Below are 25,874 nucleotides of genomic sequence, written 5' to 3'. Positions count from 1 at the left end.
ATTCTTAATTATACAGACTTATTTGTCAACATTTTAACATTTTATTTTCGAAAATTAATATCGAGATAATGCGTCGCTTATATTTTTGCAGGAAATAGATTACGCAGCACAAACGCTGAAATTTAATAATGCGATAATGCGATTTGGCGTTTACACATGCAATGATTATAGTGACGTCAGCCGATTAGGGTCAGTAAAAATGTATATTGATATAAACTGGCAGTAGTAGTGTGGCGTTTATTGGCGGTTACTGACGTCAGAAAATCGAAAGTTTCTTATATATACTAAATTAAATATTTCAACTGTTAGTAGAGTACAACACTGGCGTTAGGCGTGTTATATTGTAAGTGTGAAATTTGATAATATATGCTGATCGCACCTAATAACTCAGTTGACATTTTGATAAATTAAATATTATACGCTAATCACTGTAAACACTTGTGAGTTTGACAGTTTAATGCTCTGACAACACCGTAGCAAGCACGTCGCTAATATAACGTCTCAACTGGGGTTCGAAAGGTAATTAATACGTCGCTGTTACGTAACTAACAGCCAAATTCCTGTTCCACTCCTATTCTGTAACTCTTAACGAGTTATTGTTATGTTGTCGTTGCGCAGGTATACTATATGGAAAAAAGCCGCAACGATAGAACGATACCGATACTGTCGTTAAAGTTAAAGAATAGAGCTACTTGTGATAAAAACGTTGCAGTAACGTGTATTTGTGACTTTATACGACGTGTTGAGCACCTATTGACAGCCTTAAAATAGTTGACCAGTCTTGAAAAATCAAGTTTTTATTATAATATGTACATACATAAAATACATGATAGACAAAATGCATTATTGTACCTAGTTGTAGCAAAAATTAGAACAGACAAGTATACGTAAAAATGACCAATGTAGATGACCAAAAATAACGGACTGATGTCACAGATGATGACACTTCAAGATCTTAAAAAGACGTGATTTTATGATGACTTTTATATCGGCCTTTTAGTGACGTTTTAATGACATTTTTATAACATAGAGGATTGTGAAAATTGAAATTATACATACAAAATTATAATTAATTAAGAAACGGAATGTGTGTTATTATAAAACACATATCTACTTATTTATCTATTTACTAATTTTATATTTTGTGTTTATTTAATTATTATCAGTCCAAAAGTGTGCCACATTTTATTATAAAAATGGACTCCACGATGCAACTAATGCAAAAAAAGTTGTGCAGTTCCGTCATTTATAAATCTCGGGTACTCGCAACTCGTCGCGTCGCGTAAAAGATCCACGGTGCGGTCTCGCTTCGCGTATACTTGGCGCGAGACACTGCCGTGTCTCTTTTTTGGTATAATTCTTATTAGATACGTGTAAAATTTAAATTCAAAATAAGAAATAAAATATTTATTTCCGAAATATTAATCATAAAACCGCATAATATCCAACAGACAGCTGATTAAAATCTGATTATTTCAGTTGTATATATACGTTATGTCGTGGTGACGTGCAAAAGACGTGTCATAAATTCTGCGACTAAAGTATAAGCACGTCTAACGGCTAATGAATGCTATAGTCAACGCAGTTATTAATTTAATACATCCCAATTTCTATGTTGCTTTTTATCATGGCTTTTTTATTATGGTAACAGGTAACGTAGCACACATATGGTGTAGCACTGCATATAATGGCAGCCGAAGAATAAGACAGAAAGTCAAATTTTGGTCTAGAATTGACACGTTTTGGCATGGCTTCTCCATGCCAATAAAACGAACAAAATACAACTGTATAAAATCTAAAAAATGGTTAACTTAAATAATAAATTACATAATAAAGATATTATATAGCGGAGGGGCCATATTTCTTCTTGTATCTCGGACCAATTTCTGATTGGTCAAAGAAAAATGACGATTGCGTATCCTTCATGAGAATGCTGTCTTTTTACATCGATCGTAAAACTGTTATTGTGCAAAACTGAATAAATAAAAGTCGAGATCAGGCAAATCCAAGGAATTATGAAACTAGCGAAAACAATTTCGCTATAAAATCACCGACTTGTTATAATTTTTTTTACCTTTCATAATTTTTCTTTACATTATTTTCATACACCGTGCGTAACAAAAGTTCCGGCCAATAATCTCCGAAAGTATTCTTTCTCTCTTAAGAAAAAGTACAGTATCTCTGGTATCTCTGCAAAAACTTTAAACTGAGAAAAACAGCCTTAATGCAGCCGTCACTATGTCTATTTAATTTATTAATTTTTTTAACTTTTCTGAAATAAACTGTTTTTAGAAGTTATTTCGTGAAGCAAAAATCACAATACTTATATTGTAAAATATAATAAAAGCAGGCAATACTGTTTTTTTGCTTAGATATACTTATATGTACTCATTATAGAACGGTCGCATCTGCAGTTTTCTGATAGTAGTTCTACGGCAAATGATACCTTTTTATTTGAATAGGGTAAACTCGGGTAAGATGGCCATACAGAAAAGATGGCCAACTTATGTTCTTTCAATCTAACTCGCCATGAAACATCGAATGAACATGGGTTGGCCATCTTTCCGGTATGGCCATCTTACCCGAGTTTACCCTAATGGTTGCAGATATGATTTTTTTTGTTTAGTCCAATAAATTCTTCGAGGTGGAAAATGTCAGAATCGATTTATAAATTAAAATGTAAATGGTTGCAGATTCTCTCAGCATGGCAGTATTGGTTTATTGGAAAAATGTTTCAGACAAAAAAATGTTCAAATTAATTAGTAGAAAAAATAATACAATAAAAAATGGCAGTTTTTATTTTAAAAAATTTAACTTGGGCTCTACTGGGCCCAACACGAGTCCCGGACCCAACTTCTAATAAGATCATCTATATTAGTTTTTTTTAAATCCTTTAACCTTTATCTGATACATTTTTCCAATAAACCAATATTTTCTGAGATAATTCGCCGTTCCGGCGAACTTTTGATACAGTATAATTTTATATAAACTTTTTTAATTTACTCGATTTCTTTAATAGATTGTATCAATTTAATTCCAATCTTTTATAGATATCTTTTTTTAGATATCCTGCATATGTATAATCTTATCAATCTGTGCAATGAAAACATACATTAATCTGTGTCAATACATTAATACATATATCAGCAGAAAAATATTTATACGTATAAACACAGTAGAAATATCAAGAGACACGGTAGTGTCTCGCGCCAAGTACACGCGGAGCGAGACCGACCGTGACTCTTTTACGCGACGCGACGGGTTGCGAGTACCCGAGATGTTGAGATCTCGATAACGAGTGAACGGATCAAGTTCTAAGTAGGCTTGATCGATAGCTTGGGGTCCAATTAGGGGGGGGTTTCTCTCATAATATTCCGCTACGTGCCCTACGAGTGGAGATATTGCGACGCAAAGTCCAAATGGGAAAATTTATTTTTAAGATACTCCTCCTCCTCCTCCTCCTCCTCCTCCTCCTCCTCCTAACGCCGACGTCTCAATATTATTATGATTATCAGAGAAACGTCCCTTTCACTTTTTCGACGCTGGCGGCGCAGGTATCGCCAGTTTCGATATCGCGCGCGTATTTCGAAATTAGGTCGATAGACTTATCGGTCAGGAGGAAGATTTCTATTTAGGTAAATTAGGTAATATATAATATATATTGAGTCAACGGAAAAGAAGGTTCTCTACGCTTGGCATAAAGTGCCGCTAGGGAATTTTTAAGTCGATTCTTATGAATCAAGCTTGATATAATATATATTAAGTCAAGGGAAAAGAAGGTTCTCTACGCTTGGCAGAAAGTGCCGCTAGGGAATTTTTAAGTCGATTCTTATGAATCAAGCTTGAATTCGATGTCTAGGTATCCCAGGTTGCCGATGACGAGGTCCAGATAGTGCGCTTCATAGTTTTCGGTGTCCAGGTGTAATAATACGTTGAATTCGATGTCTACGTGTCCCAGGTTGCCGATGACGAGGGCCACATAGTGCGCTCCGTAGTTTTCGGTGTCTACGTGTATTAATACCTTGAATTCGATGTCCACGTGTCCCAGGTTGCCGATGACGGAATCCAGATAGTGCGCTTCATAGTTTTCGGTGTCCATGTGTAATCGTACGTTGAATTCGATGTCCACGTGTCCCAGGTTGCCGATGACGGGATCCAGATAGTGCGCTTCATAGTTTTCGGTGTCCAGGTGTAATCGTACGTTGAATTCGATGTCTAGGTGTCCCAGGTTGCCGATGACAAGGTCCACATAGTGCGCTCCGTAGTTTTCGGTGTCTACGTGTATTAATACCTTGAATTCGATGTCCACGTGTTCCAGGTTGCCGATGACGATATCCAGATAGTGCGCTTCATAGTTTTCATAGTTTTCGGTGTCCAGGTGTAATCGTACGTTGAATTCAATGTCTACGTGTCCCAGGTTGCCGATGACGAGGTCCACATAGTGCGCTCCGTAGTTTTCGGTGTCTACGTGTATTAATACCTTGAATTCAATGTCTAGGTGTTTCAGGTTGCCGATGACGAGGTCCACATAGTGCGCTCCGTAGTTGTCGGTGTCTACGTGTATTAATATCTTGAAATTGATGTCTAGGTGTCTCAGATTACTGATGACGAGGTCCAGATAGCGCGCTCCGTAGTTTTCGGTGTCTAGATGTAATAATACCTCGAATTCGATGTCTACGTGTCCCAGGTTGCCGATGACGAGGTCCACATAGTGCGCTTTGTAGTTTTTGGTGTCTAGGTGTATTAATAACTTTAAATCTGAATGTAGGACACGTAGATATCGAATTCGAGGTATTAATACACGTAGACACCGAAAACTACAGAGCGCACTATGTGGACCTCGTCATCGGAAACGTGGGACACCTAGACATCGAATTCAACGTATTATTATACCTGGACACCGAAAACTATAGAGCGCACTATCTGGAACCCGACATCAGCAACCTGGAACACGTGGACATCGAATTCAAGGTATTAATACACCTGGATACCGAAAACTATGAAGCGCACTATGTGAACCTCGTCATCGGCAACCTGGGACACCTAGACATCAAATTCAAGCTTGATTCATAAGAATCGACTTAAAAATTCCCTAGCGGCAGAATCAAGAGACACGGTAGTGTCTCGCGCCAAGTACACGCGGAGCGAGACCGACCGTGACTCTTTTACGCGACGCGACGGGTTGCGAGTACCCGAGATGTTGAGATCTCAATAACGAGTGAACGGATCAAGTTCTAAGTAGGCTTGATCGATAGCTTGGGGTCCAATTAGGGGGGGGGGTTTCTCTTATAATATCCCGCTCCGTGCCCTACGAGCGGAGATATTGCGACGCAAAGTCTAAATGTGAAAATTTTTTATTAAGATACTTCTTCTTCTATCTACTTCTAACGCCGACGTCTTATATGACACTACAAAAAGGCGTGATATCCGTATAAAATTACCTTTTTCACAAAAAAGGTAAAAAAATGCGCCAAGTACACGCATAGTAGTATATATGTATTATGTTGTTACCTCGAAAAAAACAAAGTGGTAGTATTATACCTCGAAATAACACCCTGTACATATTGTTTATACAATGCGTAATACTACAAAAAGGCGTGATATCTGTACAAAATTACCTTTTTTAAAAAAAAGGTAAAGAAAGGCGCCAAGTACACGCATAGTAGTGTATATGTTGTTACCTCGAAAAAAAAAACAGTGGTAGTATTATACCTTAAAAAAATCTAAGTAACATGTGGTAGACGAAATCTTTGTATCTTGAAAAATCTCGAAAAAACTTCACCTCGAAAAAAAAACAAAGTAGTAGTATTATACCTTGAAAAAACCTAAGCAACAAGTGGTGGACGTAATCTTTGTATCTCCAAAAATCTCGAAAAAACCTAAGCAGTATTATTTTTATTTCCAAAAAATTATTACTCAAGTGACATCACAAAATTACGTTACCTTATCAAAAAATGAGTCGCGCTTTAAGTGATCTATTATTACAATTACAAAAAAGAAATGATATCTCTTTTTAAATTACAGCGCCAATTACAGAAAACATATATTTTTCGAGATAGGATTTACCTAAAAATGCAAAATTATTAATTTGTTTTATCGACAATATATTCCTTCTTTTTCCCTCTAAATCATTCGTTGCGTGCAAGGTAGGAATAATGCGGCTAAAAAATACACCACGAATAATAGGATTTCGTAAGGCATTGAATAATCAATCTTGATTTAGGATTTGTATTTATTATATAAGCAGATTGTTACGAGAAAACAGAGAATAATAAAAATATGATATATATGATATATATTCATAATAATTAATCTCCTCGATTGATTGCGGATTTTTTCTCCAATTATCGCTCCTCTATTTTCTGCTACTCCTATTTATTGTCTGCAAAGATCAAATGGAAAACAAATCATCGACATTCATACGATAATGAGAGCACTCTTCCAAAGCGCGTTATTTATAAGACGTCCTTATATTGAGACGTCCTTGGATCGAAACGTCCTTGTATGTATGACGTTGTTGTACTTGTTGATTCGACCGTGACCGTGAGAATTAAATATCAGAGATCAATCCCTGAATTGAACCGATCTGGTTTGACTGGCTTATCGCTCCGTAAACAAGAAACGAAAGTTGCTGCTTGCCAGATGAGGCAGTTCATCATCGCGCCTTTCGATCGGGCCGGCAATTAGTACTTATCGTCGTGCTTTTGCGAGGTTTCGGTCTTCTAGCGGGGCATTAGAATTTTCGTCTCCGCAGTTTACTCGATTTTGTAACACAGCACAGTGTCATCGTGCATCACTGTTACCGCGAACCGAGAGAATCAACACGGACCGGGCGATCGCTGGAGTCTATTGCAGCATCGTTTTGCACCGGATTTTTCCATCGTTTTTTCTTACGTACGTACGCACGACTTTTTTACTTGATATAAATAATTATATGATGACGCGATACTTCTCGACGTACAGTGCAAGTTGAAAGAAACTGCAAGAACTATTCGAGACACTTTCTAGCTGCTTTCTAGCTGCCTCGAATTTTATTATATAGATCTTTTACCGGAAACAAGTGTTCTAGAATATATTAGTTTGTCTTTACTTCATTGTATTCGACTTTAATTTTGCTTAATTTATATCTTCTAACTTTGTTGCGGTCTTTCAGAGAGGTTTTTAGAGCAAATCTGACATTTTTTATGACGTTCTTATCGTTCTACAAAAGCTGATTAATGATTAAACTACATTGACATTTTATTAAGTAAAAAGTATAAGTCACATTTCATTTTCTTTTGACGAAGAAGATACATTATTAAATGCGTTATACATTATTAAACGCTCAGCTAATTAATGCAGCCTACATAATAATGTTTGCCATGCTTGTGCTCTCGATATCGCGTTTGCGATATCAAAGACGACGTGATTATTATTAATGACGGCAGTTCTGCGGAAGAGTATATATGCACTCGAGAGTGATGTGTTTGGTCATTAATATCCCTTCCACAATATACATGACTCGATATTCTTGACCACAGCTTGCCACGTAACCGGATTATTGAAGAATAAGTCGTGCAGATCGCTATAAGGAATCGCATCATGAAGAATACAACTTACGCGCCGAAAATAATGGATGCGTTACGATTGAAAGGAAATATCGTCGATGCGTTGCGTTGTGAGTAAAGAAACACGGTGATCAAATATTGGTGGTGGGAGCTTTCACGCTAACAAAGTTCAAGCAAACGAAGAGATAAAGACTGAATGTTTAATATTCGCAGAAATGTGCGATTTATCACTTTTGCGACAATCGTGAACAGTGGAATAATTATGCTTTGTAATAATTACACTTTACCATATTTTGCAACGATTAACGGTTATTTTACATAATATTTAAAATATTCTGTAAATATTATATATATTTACATAATATTTAAAACATTTGTAAAAATATTTGTATACATATACATATTATAATATTAAATATTACACATAATTTTATTAACAAACATTAAAAATATGTTGTTGTATGGGTTTTATTACATTATTTTTAACATTATTTTAACAACTGTTAAATAGTAATTATTACTTTTTATATAATTGTTTACGGCTATAAAAATAATTGTATTATTTGTAGTTCTAATTTGGTTGTTCCTGTTATTATTATGACATGTTACTCTTAATCTGTACAGACAGTTTCACAGGCAATATTCAAATATTCTATTTGGATATTTAGAGACCAGAATTCAACGAATACAAACATATATATGTATATCTCGGTCAATGTCTTCTTGTCTACGAGTTATCATTATCTTAACTGGAGAATGATAACAGACATAAATACATTCAAGCAATTAGATTTATCTCACTATCGTTCAAAATTGTATTTTAGAGTATTATCAGACGATAAATAAGATCATGAATCAGGGTTGGGCATTACACGTAAAACAAATACAATCCCAAGTAGCAAAATGATGTCATAATGACGGTAAATTTTGGTCACAAAATGACCAATCAGACGTCCTAAATAGATCTCGTGAGACCCGAAAATGACGTCGATATGTCACATCCACACGTCATTTTCTGACATCTTATTGACGGCAAAAATTGGTCCAATGTACGACATACGACCGGTTTCTAGAAATGTTTTTTATGAAATTAAAATGTTAAAATGTTCACTTGATAAACGTTTATAAAAAAACGTTCTTTTTCTTTATTTAGAAAAAAACGCTTTTTTAACTGTTTCTTGTTTCTTTACATATCGTGTGCGTATATATAGCCGTTCTCTCAAGGTGGTCACCCATTCTAGTACAGTACCGCGCCCGTGTTGCTTGACTTCGATGATCCAGTGGACAGTGCGACGATCCCCAGGTAGCAGACAGTCGTCATAATGACGTGATTTTTACGTCATTTTATGACGTATGTTACGTCATTTATTCCTAAAGTTTAACGTAAAAATGACGTATTTTTCACGGTCCTAAGTCACATCTACAACGACGTCATTTTCTGACGTTTTATTAACAAAAATATGTCCAATGTACGACATACCGGTTTCTAGAAATGTTTTTTTATGAAATTAAAATGTTAAAATGTCCACTTGATAAAACGTTTATAAAAAAACGTTCTTTTTCTATATCTAGGAAAAAAACGCATTTTTAACTGTTTCTGTACATATCGTGTGTGTATAGCCCGCTCTCTCAAGGCGGTGATCCATCCTAGTACAGTACCGCGCCGTGTTGCTTGACTTCGATGATCCAGTGGACAGTGACGTTCTGACCTTGATGCTTCCTTATTAACTGTACTTGTCTATAACAGGTACATCTTTAGAGTGTATTAATTTAATGGTATCTTCTTGATAGCTATAACACCGCATGAAATAGTTATCATAAAACTATAATCACACGCAACTACATCCACTTATACCATAAATTCGCCACTTTAATCATATTTTGTTATATAGAACATCAAAGAATTACCTAGATATTTTTTCATCAATTATGTTTTCGTGTAAGTAACGTGTGAACATGATAAGGTCTTTGTGATTAATAGGATACCCACCACGTGTAGAATCGCTCTTCGATATGTTCCACATGACAGTTCGTACAAGCTGTTGACACATGAATAAGTGACTGCAAACGTTAAGCGTAATTTATGTTTCTTTCTTAAAATTAGTGAAAAATGCAGAATACAAATAATTTTTGCCGATTATTATTACTAGAACACATATTACTAGGACACATGTTCTGACTCAGAATAATGAAATATTTGAAGAAGTTACAAAACAGCTAGACCTAGCATTGTGTGATGTATTTGCAGCAGCATTTGCTGTAACAATAGCATTGGGAGAAAATCCACTTAATAAAAAAATATGTACTTTTTTTAATTAATAAAGTATTATTAAAGGAAAGTTGATATTGAATTTGGCGATAATCAATAAAAGGATTCTTTTCTAATAACATTTGAAATTTAATGAGAAATATCCGTGGTTACTCTAACTTCCGCAAATTTGGAAATTTTGGACTGACTTTTTTTTAATCGATAAAGTATCATTAAAGAAAAATTAGTATTGAATTAAAGTATTGAATTTGACGATAATCGGTGAAAAGAGATTCTTTTTTCTTAATATTGAGTAAAAGAATTGATTAAAGACCTGCCCCCGGGTCGTTAAGTTCAATGAAACGGCACCCGGAAGAGGATGAAACCCGTAAAATTTCTGCCAAAATATAAAAATAAACAAGTGTACAAATCAGGAATTTGCACATTGCTTCGTCAAAATTTTATTGCGCTCATAAAACTTTCTCTGTAAGGAAGCCAAACTATACTATACTAAATAATAAATACTATAATAATTATGCATCAATAAATAAAATACAAGTTTCCTCATAAAAAGAGTTTTGTAAGCGCAATAAAATGTTGATGATGTAATTCCAAATTTGCACACTTACAAATATCCGTCGTATAGCCGTTATATAGTTGCAATGTTATTCACGTAGCGTTCCTCCCAATGTCTCGCCTACAACGTGAACGTTGCCTGCTGGGCTGCAGCTTCTCGTCGAATCGCACGAACGCATCCTAGCTGATTCGCGTTTCTTTTTATTAATTAATTTCTCATTAATTATTGAGAAACTTATAAAACGTAAAAGACTTTTCGATTCAGTTTTACTCGCTCTACCTGCCCACGAACACTGGTCCGCGTATTATTTACATGGCACCCTGTATCAGTATATGTACCAGATAGCATAAAATGTTCTTTAAAAATGCCCTTTGGAAATTCAAGATTAACATCCAAAATGTTTGTAGGAATAGCCTGGGAGTTAGATTAATTTTTTTATGCGACCTCGCTAGGGAGCCTGCGGCGGAGCCCCTTCCCCGCTTATTTGTGTACCTACTGTTTATACGCATATCAGCAAATTACTACAAAACTTTGACCAAGACGTTTTTAGCCGTTCGGCAGAATTGATTAGTCAATCCTAGCCCTATTCGCTCCAACCATGCCTTTCGTGTCCCACGAATTTCTAACAGTCGTTTGTTCCGGAAAACAAATGATCGTGGGAGAATCTCCTCCACGCCGGAAAAAAGTTATTGTGGCAAGGAACCTCAGGTAAAAATTTCAAAGTCCTAGCTCATTTACTCTCGAAACGGGGAACAATCAAAATCTCGGTGGGACACAAAAGTGTATGGTTGGAGGATTACGTCAGTGTTGTGTAAAAGGTAAATGAGCATTTTTTTCGATAAAAATGTATTTTTGTGTATAATTTAACCATATTTAAAATATTTTTGTCGTTAAAAAAAAAAATTTAACATTCCACAGAGGTCTATTATGGCTCAGAGGCAGGTGGAAAAGGTGGGGAGGAGCTACGATTATAAAAAAAAAATTAATTTTTTTACATAAAAAATATCTGTCACACTTCAAATTCGCCTTTTCTTATTCAGAAATTCTTTTTCTAGCATTCTTTAAGTCCTTAAAGTCCTTCTGTACCATTTAAAAATTACCAAATTTGCGGCGACGAAATTAAGTATTCCTATTTAATTAATAATTATCTCATATTTTTTTTCTTATTTGCACTACTTTTAGCTTTAATTTGCGTTTTGGTTCATTAAGCTTCGTCAATTTGTTCGTGAGTTATGATTTTTTAAGTAAAACGAGTCGTAACGTGTGTTTGTCAACATATAATTGTTGTAAAAAAATATTTAAATAAATGATTTTCAAATGTTCTTTACATTGATTTTTAGTCGAAGGTACAAAGATATTATAATAATTTTTGGGGAATTTTTCAAAGCTATTAACATTATAAAAAACACGTGGGACTCGAAAGTGCATGGTTGGAGGATTATTGGGGCGAAAAAAACGTTGGAGTGAATAGGGCTAGGATTGCTCGCATGTCGGGCTTTGAACATAACCGCGTTCAGATTATCGAGCCGAACCGCGAGCTGAATCTCGCCGCGAACCGGTCATGCGTTCACATTGGGTCTATTTTCTATCGTTGAACTGGCTGCACTAGTTCAGAGTTTTTTCCTTCCAATGTATAGAGTAAAATACCAAAAGTCGGTATTTCGACGAAACATCAAAAGATGCTTTTTATGATCAGATTACACGCGTTGTCAGGTGGTAATTAACCGCTTCAATCATAAAGTTGCGAAACAAACACATATTGTAGTTAATTTTGTAGTTTTTATTTTATTATTACTTTATTATACAATATTAAGAAGTAAAAATAGTTATATTACAAAAAGATCTTATTTGGACGACTTTAAGACGTCTTTAAAATGACGTCTTTAGATGGTTTAAGAAATGACGTCTTATAAACGTCCATTATTAGTCGCCGACCAAATTTGTCATAGACCAAAAATGACTAAAAATAGACGTCATTATGACTGCGGTCCACTTGACGCTACAAATTCTTTGGAGCGTCCTTCTCCTTCTTTCTTCATTGAAAGAAAAGAGAAGAGGAATGCTTTGAAGTATTTGTAGCGTTAAGTGGACCGCAGCCTATGTCGTCTTCTGATGTCACTTTATTTGCTACTTGCGGGCTGGGCAGAAAGCAGAATCAAAATATTACGTCATAATGACGTTATGGAATGACGTCAGTATAATGTCATTTTTAAAGAAATAGTCGCTTTTTGGTCATTTGACGTCATTTGTACAAACATGACTAGTTTTGACGTCAAAATGACATGTGCTTGCTACCTGGACAGGTTTGAACTCTGGCTGAGGTAATATTTATCGCAATTTTAATAATTTAATTTAATTTAAATTATTTAAAAAATGAGATGCTTAAATATATAAATATCAAAGATTATTAACGTCTTGACGATCAATCGGACCAAAACCAATGGTCGAATCGTCACGATGATTACTTGCCAATTGTAGTCGATGAAATGAACGTCTAATGTAAATAATAATATTTCTTATATTAATATCATGCAACTTTTATGTCACTGTACATTGCAGTTAATAAATAAATTTAAAATTGATATGCATCTATATATAATCTAATCTAATTTAAAACTACTTTTTATTTTTGTAGGCAAAAATACTATTTAAAGAAATCAAATTAATTAATCAATCAATATTCAATTTATAATAATTTACGTTAGTTACATTGTCTAAATGAAAAAGGTTCGTGTAAACATAACGTAAACGATACGTGATCTATATTAAGATTTGGAGTTAGTATATTCACTGTAAAACAGTGAAGAATATCATAGCAGTTTAATGATATTAAACAGCTATGATATTAAACAGGGCTGCGCACAGCAAGTTTGAGGATAAAAAGGTATAATATTATACAATTTAAATACTATCAAAACCAGTCATAAATTATTTTATAAATACAAAGAACCTGTCCAAAGCAATAGCAAAAAAAAAGGAAATTTTATCATTTACATTTTGTTAATATACATATGTGACTGACCAGTTTTTACACTATTTTTAAATAGAAAGTCGGATCGCTACTTTTCGCCTAGAACGAGGCATCCGTAAGACATGTTTCGCCACACCTCATTTGAAACTGAAATTAGACGGAAATAATGGGTTTCTTTAATCAAGAAACTGGCAACTTTTAGAAGCGATAATGAATGTTTTTAAAACGTCTGTCAAAATATCTGTGTTTGAACGGTTTAATAAAAGATGAAAAGATGAAAAATGTGTCCTCATGTGGATCGGTCCAAATAACAAAAAAATGGTGACAAAACATCAAAACATGTTTACAGGTTCCCCTTTTTTCGCCCCTAAACAAAAAATAGCGACTTTTTAACAGTTTCCCCTTAAGAAAAAAACATGCAAATAACCTCGCAAATAACTTTTTTCAAAATTGGACTAAAAAAATCTCTGAAATTTAACGCTCTTAAATTTAAAAAATAAACTTGAATTGAATAAAAATTCTGAATGTAGAGCACCTTAAAGTATTTATTTCTGATTCCTTTCAATCAACGGCGGGGCATGACCACTACAAAGAAACGTTTTAGCCCGCGATAAATAATTACGGATTAAGGGGATGCTGGAGCCGTCTGTTTTACCGGCATTTTTTGTCGGCACGTAGCGTCGTATTAATTTGACAGAATTAAAAATCCTTCTCCAGAATTGCAGTACATACATTAATGATTCGGGGAAACTCTGATTTTATATAGAAAACGAGAAAAAATTACGGAAGTACATATTTCCTTATCCTACTTTTATCCCAATATGGCGTCTCGAGTTGCGGCGAGCTGTCAGCTCGTCACAAGATGTATTTCATATAAGAGATATACCATTGGTACGAACGCGAAAACAAGTTCCCCCGAATTGCACAACAAGAAAAACATCTTTAAACCCTCCAAATCAAGATTTGGAAGCGTAATATAAAAGTATAATGTCGACGTGCATCGTGCGTATGTGTGCGTGCAATGTAGCGTGCTATCCTTGTCTATATCTTTGTCTATACAAGGACAGATATAGTTCGCCGGTCTTCTTTACCGACGCCGATCGAGTTCGGCTACGGCTCCAGCATCCCCTTAATTATGGGTTTGCTTAGTCTAAAGTATATTGTCTAACCTTCATTTTACAAGCATTTTTTGAAATTTTCTAACACATCGGGTTCATCATTTATACTTTGTCAAAAGTGACAAAAAACACGTTTTTTTGTGACAGAAAAATATGTTAGAAAAATTTTACTGACAGACTCGGATTTAGCGGCTAAAAATCTACAGGAAACGATTCGAGAAACCTAATCCGCATCTGATATGACGACCAGTGTGTTATCGATGAAATCTCTGTAGCTATAATTTAGCAGAATAAAATCAATCTGTAACTGATTTAACGGAATTTTTACTGATTCATAAGAGCAGTAAAAGGATTTTTTGATTAAAAGTAATAAGATTGAGAGAGTTACTTATACAAAAAACTAAAAATTAATGTTACAATAAAAGTCACAAACTTTTTAGTAGCTTTTATCAGAAAGATTCTACCAGAAAGCCTCCCTAAGGCAAAAAGACATATTAATCTAAGATTAAAAAATTCAATCTAACGAAATACAGTCTTCGAGTGACGACAGAGACAGAAGGAACGACGTCGATGTGTCAGAACAAAAAAAGAATTTTATCGTCCTCCCTTATTTAAAATCTACCTCTGAAGTCATCGTCTAGTGGATAAGTCTAGGGATAAGTCTAAGATCTCTATAAAATACCGTATTTTGAATAAACTTATAGCAGAATAATTAAAGTCCAAAAAGATAAGAACTCCCACTTTATGAATAACAGTTATCTACAAAATTGATTGTAAGAATTGCGATGCCTTTTATGTTAGCCAAACTAAACGACAGCTTACATATTAGGCTCAAGGAACATAAGTATATAACATCACATTAGACTCGTCCAAGTATTTAATGGTCACCAAACATATTACACAATATAATCATTCTTTTGACTAGTTGTGAGATAGAACTCGCATATTAGGTCATGAATGCAATTACCAAAAAAGGATTAATTTCCGAAATGATTTACATTAAGGATCAATACAATGGAATCAGCTCTAAAAAGACACGGAATTATTGAACGAGGTTTATTTTAATGTTCTGAGCGAACTCTCTGTCACTTTTAATTATAAACATTAATTTGTGGATTATTATGCCAGTCGCCGAACAAACATCTCCCTCTCAGAAGCCGTACATCTTCGCACTGATAAACATCACGTATTCAAAAATACGAAATTATAATATCAAACTTCGTCGAATGACCACTTATGAAAGTTGTCCATTTCTCTTCTATATGCTTTTTGAATTCTATTCATAGAGTTTCTCTCTTTATAGTTACCACTAAGTCTGGTTAGAAATTTACATTATCATTTGCTAAACACCGGACATTTTACATTTGGACTTACATTGGTGCTCTCTAACGAGGATGGCGGCTGCTCGAATTATCTGCGAAGGATTTCTACCATTTCACTATTAGACTTCTCCAAAAACAATTTTCGATTAGGTTTTAATTTTTAACCTTCGACTTAAAGGAGGAGGGTCCCTAAGGCCTGTTTTCGGCACCCCGCCAAAATTGGACCAAAATGGCTGGAATCACTTCCTTATACCCTTGGAAGTAATATTTAGTCAATTCCAGCCTAAACGGAAGTATTTAGAGTGTATACTTCAAGTATACATGGTGCATCAGCGCGCCCGTATCAAGCATTTTTTGGGAAAACTAAGCGTTTTTGAGAAAAATGTTTCAGATAAAAGTTGTATGGTTTCAAGGGGGACATAAGATGGTGTCATTGGTTTGACCTTGGATAGTCATTTGAAGGTCACGTAAATGTCGATTTCAATATTTTATATAGAACCCCCTATTTTTACATATCTTTAATTGTAGCTTATTTCAAGAGCTTTCCAAAACACTCATAACTAAGTCATTTTTCATTAAGTACTTTGCGAGTTATGAGGCTTCTTACAGATAGATTTGTAGAAACGTTACTTAAGGAGATCCGAGATTGAAATCATATTATTCATTCTTGTTGATTCTCCGCACGTGAACAGTAAAATCGTAAACGTAATCTTCCTTTAAGAAGCCACGTAGAGTGGGGTGTTGGATTTACGTGAGTCCCCTTGCCTGTCACTTTTTGGGGTGCTAGATTAAAAAAGTGAGTCCCCTTGCCTCTCACCTTTTGGGGTGCTTGATTAAGGTGAGTCCCCTTGCTTCTCACCTTTTGAGGTGCTTGTTAAGGTGAGTCCCCTTGCCTCTCACCTTTTGGGGTGCTTGATTAAGGTGAGTCCCCTTGCCTCTCACCTTTTGGGGTGCTTGGTTAAGGTAAGTCCCCTTGCCTCTCACCTTTTGGGGTGCTTGATTAAGGTGAGTCCCCTTGCCTCTCACCTTTTGGGGTGCTTCGTTAAGGTGAGTCTGATGAAATGACTATCCAAGGTCAAACCAATGACACCATCTTATGTCCCCCTTGAAACCATACAACTTTTATCTGAAACATTTTTCTCAATAACGCTTAGTTTTCCAAAAAATGCTTGATACGGGCGCGCTGATGCACCATGTATACTTGAAGTATACACTCTAAATACTTCCGTTTAGGCTGGAATTGACTAAATATTACTTCCAAGGGTATAAGGAAGTGATTCCAGCCATTTTGGCCCAATTTTGAAGGGGTGCCGAAAACAGGCCTTAGGGACCCTCTTCCTTTAAGTTTTAATTTTAATCATTGACTTTTTGACTTACCGTGTTTGACTTCGACCTTAACTTAATATATACTTATTTTAACGCTTTCAATAATCTTCAATATTTTATTATTTTTTTTCATTATTTTTGTATTGTTCTTAAATAATCTGAAGATGACTAATTGTAAGTACAGTCGAAACGTTAGCTCACTTTAGAATAAACAAATTGCTTAAATTATGAGATTTTCTTTTTAACACCTTACTAACGCTCGATAACTGGTAATTGGCCGTTTTTTCTCCACAAAATCACGAAATTGAAATTAAAGATTTTGATTAAAACCAAAATTTAAAAAGAGTAAAGATTGAAATATTATAAAAAAATTGAAGAAAAAGTTTATATAGAAAATTATATATAAATTATAGATGTAAATCAACGTATTATTACTTACGTGTAAAAGTTAATTGTGATAAATCCACCATTCACCAGAAGTACCAAACTTTTGTGTCTTATTTATTTAGACGAGGTCAAGAAAACTTTTAACATGTCGAAAACTAGCACGGTACCCGGCTTAGCTTACCTGCCAGCGAGAGATATGACGGCAGCAACCGCGGCGGGTTTTCTCGAGGCTAGGAGAAAAATCGACGGTGCGGAAGGATTGTGGAGAATCGGAAATAAGCTTTACGATTTGGAAACCTTCGCGAAATTGCATCCAGGTGGAGCTGAATGGATTCGGCTCACGAAAGGGACCGATATCACCGAATTATTCGAGGTACTTATTAAATCAAAGTTGGAATTAACAATTTATTATCAGTCAATTTTTTGCTTGGAAGCATCAATCATCTATCCGTACTTTTATATATAGATTATTATTATCATTTTTTGTGAGCATTTCTATGAATATTTTTCCATAACTTTATATTTATATGTATATGTATTAAATAACGAAGTATGTGTGTCTTTACTATTTACATATATCATCCTATTTCTTTTCACAGTTTTCCTTAAAAATTTTCGGGTCTGTCGCTATGATTTTCGTGTAGGTAAATTCGAAGGCAACTTTAAATTTTATAACAGTCAATAGGGTCGTTGCATAAAATTTTTTTATTAAGCGGTATCCATAATTAATGTAGAGAATCTAAGCCGATTTTTAATACTTTTTGAATTTAAAAAAAAAACCTAAATTTGAGAAAGTTATAGCTTTCTAAAGTTTCTTTGATGACGGCAACTTCAAAAGATTTCGCAACAACATTATGACGTCACGCACATTTTCGTGTACTATATTTTCTTCAATTTTGAAGATATTGCAAAAATTCAAAAAGTTTACAAAGAAAGTATGCCATGATCTATCAGACCGCTTAATAAAAAAAATTTATGTTAAAACCGAATTCTATCACTTAGAGTCACCACATCACTGACAAAGCCGAACGACTGCTGCCAAAATTCTACGTCCGTGAAGCCACGTGTCCGCGATCGGTGCCCTTGACCTTTCTCCCGGACGGCTTCTATCGCACATTCAAGAGACGGGCGGCCGAGGCTTTGAAAAACGTCAATTTCCATAAACCGTCCACGACGACGAATCTCATCACCGATTCCTTGGCGACCGCGACTTTCGCGCTGAGTCTCACGGCCGCTCTCGTCAACTCTTACGCCATTACCGTCCTAGCCAGTGAGCATTCGTGAAGTTATTTATATATAATTAAGATATAAATAGTTTATTAGAGAAAGAATTAAAATTATAAATAATTGAGATTAAAGATATTCGTTAATTAACAGTATAATAAAAATGACGACAATCGCAATAGAACGATAAAAATAAAATTTATGAATATATTTATTAATTAATATATTTTTGTATTAATTACAATTATTAAGAGCAAACGTATTAATCGATTGGTTTATTCGACGATAATTCTAGGCGTTTTTCTGACATGGACGACCGTCGCGGCACACAATTACTTCCACATGAGAGACAATTTCCGTATGTATTACTTCGATCTTAGCATGGTATCCTCGAAAGATTGGCGCATCACGCACGTGATGAGCCACCACATGTATACCAACACCATATGGGATTACGAGATCTACGTGTTAGAGCCATTTTTGCAGTGGATGCCTCGTAAGGATAAATCCTACTTAGCGGGAATGATAAGCAGGATTATAAGTCCCATCGTCTGGATGTTGCTGTTCGTTTCCGAAGGCTTGAAACGGTAATAAAAACTTAATTTTAACGTATATACAATAACATTCCACACCCTTTCGTTGAAATTAAGAGAAAGGTTTAGCTTGTATCTTCACTTTAGATTCTTAATTTTTGCGTCTGTTGACATCGAAAAATTTACCAAATGGATTTCCAATTCTATTTGTCGTGATGAAAGATTTAATTACTTTTAGATATTACGCGGTATTCAAGGTGTACGGGGTCTTTGAGTTTCGCGATCTCGTGCCGCTCGTGCTACCCCTATCGATGTGTTTTATGGCACCTAAGATTCTCGTGGCTCTCAAGTTGTGGCTGATAATGGTGCTAATTAGTAGCGCCCTGTTCGGTCTAATTGGCTTCAATGCGGCTCATCATCACCCTAATATTTTCCACGACGGCGATACCTACAGGTTACATATATCTATACATTTTTTTTTAAGGAAACTTTTATTCCCTGAAATTATTAAAGCATTTTTTAACCGATCAGATTTATTTTGTTTTCTCTCTATTAAAAAATAATTTAAATAAAGTAAAATAGTATAAAAAAAGTTAATTAAAGGAAAAAAAAAGAATATTGATTTAACTATACACTCACTTCAAACATAGATTTAACGTTAATTCAATCTCGATGTAATTTTTGCTATTTTGATTTTAATTAATTGACTTTGTTTTTAACGTCGAGCTGCTCGATATTAATTCCAATTTTAATCTCAACGTAATTTTAATTTTTTAATGGTAAAATATTTCTGAAGAATTTAGTAAATTCCTCTAATTATTGCAATGTCTCCAAGGAATGACCTGGACTGGGGTCTGCTCGAGATGGACGCCGTGCGCGACCGCGAGGTGATCGACGACTCGACCTTCCTAGCGCTCACCAACTTCGGCTCACACTCATTACACCATCTGCTGCCCACCGTGGACCATCACTATTTGCAATTATGCGTGCCTGTTTTTCTGCAAACGTGCGAGGAATTCCGCATCAGCTCGGACAAGTGGACGCAGTGGGAGCTTATGAAAGGACAATTCAGGCAGCTTACGCGAACTGACGCTAAGAAGAATCACAGGTAGAACTCAGCCTTCGGCGAAACGTGCTCTATTATAAATATTGAATTCCTAGGCACTAAGTTTCTACGCGCTTCTACGCACTTCTAAATTTTTACGTGTCAATTTGGGACGTAAATACCTCAGGCGAATAATAATAAATATAAATGAGACGATTGAAGTAGAAACTCATTAAATTATGCGCGTAATTTGAGATAAGTTTTACGAATTAAATTAAAATCGTATCTACACATAAAGTAGATAAATAATTTTAAGAAAAGACAAAATTCGCGAGATTACCGTTACGCGAAGTACTTGATGCATTAAGAAGTATTTGATGCATGAAAGCCAATAGTATATTGTACAACTAGTGGAAAAAGTGGCCGATTCTGAATGAGTGTAAAGTTGGTCGCACGAGCGAAGCGAGTGCGACCATCACACTCATTTGGGCTCGACCACTCTTCCCACGAGTGTTGTTCATACTATTTTTTCTAACAAGAGCGTGAAACAGGCCGCTTTTCGCGCTTGTTTTACAATTTCATTTCTCCACTAGTTGAGAAATTGCTCCATGTTTCAACGCTTAAGGGGATCCTAAAGTGAAGGCTGAACTTCCTCGACGTCGGTAATGTCAACATTTCTAATTCTGTTTTCTTGTCATATATCTATATCTGTCCTTGTCTAACGAGAGGCATCTGTCTTTGTTCGATTACTGCGCCATCTCTTGCCACACGCAATATTGCTTATCCTGTCAACCTGAATGTGCTTTTGCACATATAAAAGTTATATAAAGTAATCTTTTTTTCTAGGTTTTCAATCTTAGATCTAATTGCACGATATTGTTCTTAAATGTTGTCCTTAGGTCATGCCGGTCTAATTTTGTGGATATTTATCGTGGAATTTTTGTACAAAGCAAATATTGTCGTCACGTATACCAAAAATTAACAAAAATATTAATTTTTTTTCGTTTTCGATATAAATTTGACCACCATGACCTAGATTTTGATGCGTACTTTAATTCTAGACAAGAATTTTGCATTTCTATAAAGTCAATTAAAAGATTAGTGCTAAGAAAAAAAGCCGGTATTACAGACGGCTTTAGGATCCCCTTAAGTCATTATTGCGAACTGGATCGTTTGGTTCACTCAAAACAAGCGCGAAAAGCGGCCCATTTCACGCTCGCGTTAGGAAAAAATTATTTTCCACTGTTTCGTACGACTGCGGATTATATTGTACAATAAATTAAACTGACAATTAAACAAATAAATAATTTCTTTGCGTTCACGGTGAAGATCGACACGTGACGTCCAACGAATCCTTGTCCTGGAATCGTCGAGTCTCACGGGTGGGTGATCGGCAAACGGAGCGATTTAGTTCTTATCTTTATTTATTGCTTATTTACTTTAATAAATACATACTTCGTCTCTCTTTATAAATTACAATTAAGTTTATAGGATACGATATCATTCGGATGACACGTGTAATGATACGCGCTTCTGATCAAACGTTCATCGCAACTCGCTCTCTCGTTCTACTATGTACTCGCGAGTGATCCTTCTCCTCTTTCCACGATCTTGTTTCCAGCTCGACTTTTGCTCGGTACGTGTTATTGTGCAACTCGCGAGAGCATAAACGTTTCTGTATTTGTTGCTCTATTTTCTCCCCCCCTTTTCGTCTTCTGTGTATGCGTGTGTGTAAATATTAATATATCTGTCGCGCTGGCTCTCGCCCTCTCATCATCCGCTCGCGCGCCCTCTCGCTCGATCTCTCTCTCGCTCTCACCCACTCTCACTCTCCCAGTCTCTCCCTCCCTTTCTCTCTCTCCCTTTCTCTCCCTCGACTGTCAGCTTGAGGTGGTAAAAAAACGCACCTCCGCCTCCCCACTCTCACTCTTAATTCTCTCCTTCCCGAGCGAGCGCTGATTTTCCGCGTTTTCCCTTTTTGGCCGATTAAACAGAAAAAAATTATTATCGAAAAAGATGACGAGAATTCTATGATCCGGATGTGTGATGATGTTTGATTGATCGATCCCTCGATTGCAAGATGACGATGCCGTTGAGAGCTCCGAATGAGCTCTCGGATTCGTTACATATATATGTATATATTCGTGTCTTCGTTCGACGATGGACTCGATGAGGGCGACGATGTTCTTCCTTCTTCTCCTCCTCCTTCTCCTCCTCCTCCTCTTTCTTCTCTTACCCATCTTCTTTATTCTCCGGATGTTTTGTGCTGTTGAATTTTTGACTTTTTTTTGATAGTTTTTTTACTAATTATTTACGCGAACCTCGGAAGAAGCCCTACAGTTCACCATCGGGCTGCAGGTCGAAGCCGGGAAAACGGCGAGGGAATGGGGGACCATCAAATTCGGGTTTAAACACAGGTCGGTGTGGCTGAAAGAAGAGAAATACAAAGCATAAACTCTCACGTGAGTCACTAAATAAATGTGAGGAGATATTCGCGCGAGGATTTTAATAGGTGCAATTTTTTTTCCGGATTCGGAAAACACAGTTCAATGAAAAAAGAAGGGGAGAGGGCGAGTGACACGTTCTCTGTGTTTCTGCTCGTTTCTAATCGTGATCCAACATTTCTTGTTTTTTTGACCCCTTGCACTCGAAATACGCAAGTGGGATCGCGATAACGCACCAAGGGTCGTGACACCTCTATTTCGCCGCGTGATAAACACGGAATATGCATTTTTTTTTTTAGAGAGGGGAGATTTATCTCAGACACTCGTAATTGGGGTGAGTGTTAGTTACCATTTTTTTTTTTTTTTTAATCAGAATTAAATCGCAGTTCTTGTTGATGACGAACTGTCCGCGTGTTGTTAAATGTAAAGGTCAACAATGGCGACGTATATCGGCGAGGAAACTGGTTAACCTTTCTGGATTAAAGGAAAATTAAATTAACAAAAGCCTCACTCGAACCGGAGTGAGAGTCATCGTAAATAAAAGAAACTTAATTAAATAATCAAGAAAAAAAACACCATTTACTATCCGGACTTGTAGATAGCCTAATAAAAAAAACTTAAATAAATTATGAGAATCTAAGAAAATCGATACGTATAATCAGCATCTTTGGTACAAATTAAAAAAAATAGGGAAATATAGAATGTTTTACGGATAATTTCGAAGAAAGTTATTCATAAAAAAAATTTCCAATTTTTATGTTGAATTAAAAATTAAGAAGTAAATATGCTAAATATTATGTTTAGAGATTAAAACTGGTATAATATATTATATAATAATTTCACGCCGTATTAAATATTAAAATTTCAAACTTATCTATATATATAAAAAAAACAATAAGTATATATCTCCGTGATAAATTTATCTCTTGGATTATCCATTTAATTTTCCGCTCTTACAGTTATTAATTTAATTAATACTCAATAATTACATAAATTTATTTCCTACATATTGGGGCTAATTCCGTTAGCTACTTTTTCACACACAACTGTTGTTTGCTCGGCCTCTAACTGCTCTAATTTCTACGACGTCTACTAACTCGCAAGTGAATACTGTACGGAGAAAAGGACGAGGTGTGCGAGTTATAAAGAGTTAATGACGATGAACAAGCTCGGGTCCCACCCGAGAGAGTGTTATCGGACACACAGGTGCAAACGAGACAGTGACGAATGCAAGAGGGAGTCTCATCTACCGTGCGTGTTCCTCTCGCGTTTCGTAAACTCCTGCTTACGTAAAACTAATAATCATTCTCTCTCTCTTTCTTTCTTTCTTTTTCTCACTTTCTCTCTTTCTCTAGCTATTCAGTCAACTATTTTGTTCTTTTTCTAAGTAATCGTCACACCCCACGCGCTTACGACACCCCACGTGCACGGACTTACATGGACCAAGCGCGGTGTGTGTGCGTCTACTCCATCGCGGAGGGCACCTTACGTTTCTGTTGCGGCTGCACACAGGAAGACACAGATGGCTAATTAGACACCATCACCTTCGATCTGTCCCCCGCACCGCTCTCCCTTAATCCCAACCCCCCGATCGAGCTTCGAGATTTATATTCACCGAGCCCACCTCTCGACCGCGCGATATCGATTCAACATTAATGCAAGCACGATCAACGATTTTTAATGACCTTTTCAGTAAGAATTTACTTTACTTCTTTATCGTAATGGCTAACGAAAACCTGAAACAATTCTCGATCTCGCAAGATGTAATATATTTTGTATTTGAAGTAGCAATATTATAAGATACAAGTTGCTAAATTAATCTCAAAGTTGAAACAATGTCAAATAAAGTAAAATTAATGAAGTAAAATGTAATTTAAAAATTAATTTACTTAAAATTAACTAAAGACTATTTCTTTGGACGAATAGATAAATATATCGATTACTTTATTTTATTATTAACAATATATCATCAATTTATAAAGAATCTAATTGTACAATATTATCAAGAAATTACCGGAAGACGTCGAAGACGATCGATCGGAATCTTCTCGAAAGATCCATTCTTAATCTTTAATTTGCAACATTATTGTTTTCCTAAGTTCTTCCATAATATCATTCATGAAATTAAGTCAATAGAGATATTCGTGAAAGATATTTAACAATAAAAGAATTAGAAAATGGAAACAAGTATGTGTTATCGCAGTATCAACGTCGCGAATTAAAGATTAAGTTCGAGGATGATGATAAGGTTGACACGATTTAATAGCCTACCGCTGGGCTGAGTCCACGCGCGGCACTTCCGCCGCGTCCCTTGGTGCGGAACTTGGTGATCGCCTGCTCGGCGAGGTCCGCCCTTTCCTCGGCTTCCTCGAGTTCCTGCTGCGCCTTGCGGAACTTGGCGAGATTCAGCGCGGCGATCTCCTCCGCCTCCTCGATCTGCCTCTTGTACGTCTTGATCTTCTGCTGGAGCTTGTCGACCAGATCCTGCATGCGCTCGTGGTTCTTACGGTCCTCGTCCGCCTGGAAAACGAAAAAACGGAAAACGTGATCATTTCAGTAAAACTTCTTTGGAAGTAAATCAGTTAAACAAAAGTAAAATAATTAAATTTAAAAATAAAAAGTTCAGTATCTTGATTATATAAATGTTGATCCAACATCTCTTTTATCGATTATAAAAATACTAATTTATTTAGTAAAAGTGATATACATAGATTGGACTTCCGTTTGAATAGATTTATGATAAATCGGGATTCTACCTGGAAGCTCAGCTCCTTGATACGACGCTCGGATTTGCGCAAGTTCTTCTGGGCGTCGGCGTGTCTCCTTTGTTCGCCGTCGAGCTCGTTCTCCAGCTCGCGCACGCGCTGCTCCAGCTTCTGAATAGCCTTCTTTCCGCCCTTGAGAGCGTTTGCCTCGGCCTCGTCCAAGCGCACTTGCAGTTCCTTGATCTGCGTCTCCAGGGCCTTGCGCAGCTTCTCCTGGGTCTGGGCGTGATCCTGCTCGGCGCGCAGCTCATCGGCCAATCTGGCCGCGTCTACCATCGCCTTTTTCGCCTTCTCTTCTGAGTTCTTCGCCTCGTTCAACAACTCGTCCAAGTCGGACTAAGAGAAAGAAAGACGCAAGAAGATATAC

The 25,874-nt window shown here is 36.1% G+C and overlaps 2 protein-coding genes across 23 annotated transcripts in view; one reads left to right on the top strand and one right to left on the bottom strand.

Annotated features, from left to right (window-relative positions):
* The first annotated feature begins 299 nt into the window (after window positions 1-299).
* Window positions 300-25,874, top strand: part of Cyt-b5-r (Cytochrome b5-related) — a 73,007-nt gene continuing 47,432 nt past the window's right edge. For 2 of the 5 annotated variants that reach the window (XM_071789214.1, XM_071789213.1), the window contains exons 1-7: window positions 301-519; window positions 7,521-7,657; window positions 17,619-17,869; window positions 18,499-18,766; window positions 19,016-19,307; window positions 19,492-19,707; window positions 20,089-20,361. In XM_071789214.1, coding sequence (XP_071645315.1) covers window positions 7,582-7,657; window positions 17,619-17,869; window positions 18,499-18,766; window positions 19,016-19,307; window positions 19,492-19,707; window positions 20,089-20,361 — 1,376 coding nt within the window. In that variant the 5' untranslated portion in view covers window positions 301-519; window positions 7,521-7,581. Of the gene's footprint in view, window positions 520-7,520; window positions 7,658-17,618; window positions 17,870-18,498; window positions 18,767-19,015; window positions 19,308-19,491; window positions 19,708-20,088; window positions 21,608-24,130; window positions 24,554-25,874 lie in introns of those variants that run through there. The other 3 variants (XM_071789212.1, XM_071789216.1, XM_071789215.1) reach the window with 3 other exon arrangements.
* Mhc (myosin heavy chain) overlaps window positions 21,705-25,874 on the bottom strand; it is a 49,702-nt gene continuing 45,532 nt past the window's right edge. For 17 of the 18 annotated variants that reach the window (XM_071789206.1, XM_071789207.1, XM_071789203.1 and 14 more), the window contains exons 24-26: window positions 25,499-25,843; window positions 25,014-25,262; window positions 21,705-22,725 (exon numbers count right to left, since the gene is read on the bottom strand). In XM_071789206.1, the coding sequence (XP_071645307.1) occupies window positions 22,633-22,725; window positions 25,014-25,262; window positions 25,499-25,843 (687 nt within the window). In that variant the 3' untranslated portion in view covers window positions 21,705-22,632. Of the gene's footprint in view, window positions 22,726-24,179; window positions 24,245-25,013; window positions 25,263-25,498; window positions 25,844-25,874 lie in introns of all 18 variants that reach the window. The other variant, XM_071789208.1, reaches the window with a different exon arrangement.

The sequence above is a fragment of the Temnothorax longispinosus genome, chromosome 9 (assembly GCF_030848805.1).
Source record: "Temnothorax longispinosus isolate EJ_2023e chromosome 9, Tlon_JGU_v1, whole genome shotgun sequence".
NCBI classification, from domain to species: Eukaryota; Metazoa; Arthropoda; class Insecta; order Hymenoptera; family Formicidae; genus Temnothorax; species Temnothorax longispinosus.
This window is presented reverse-complemented; position numbering and strand designations above follow the sequence as displayed.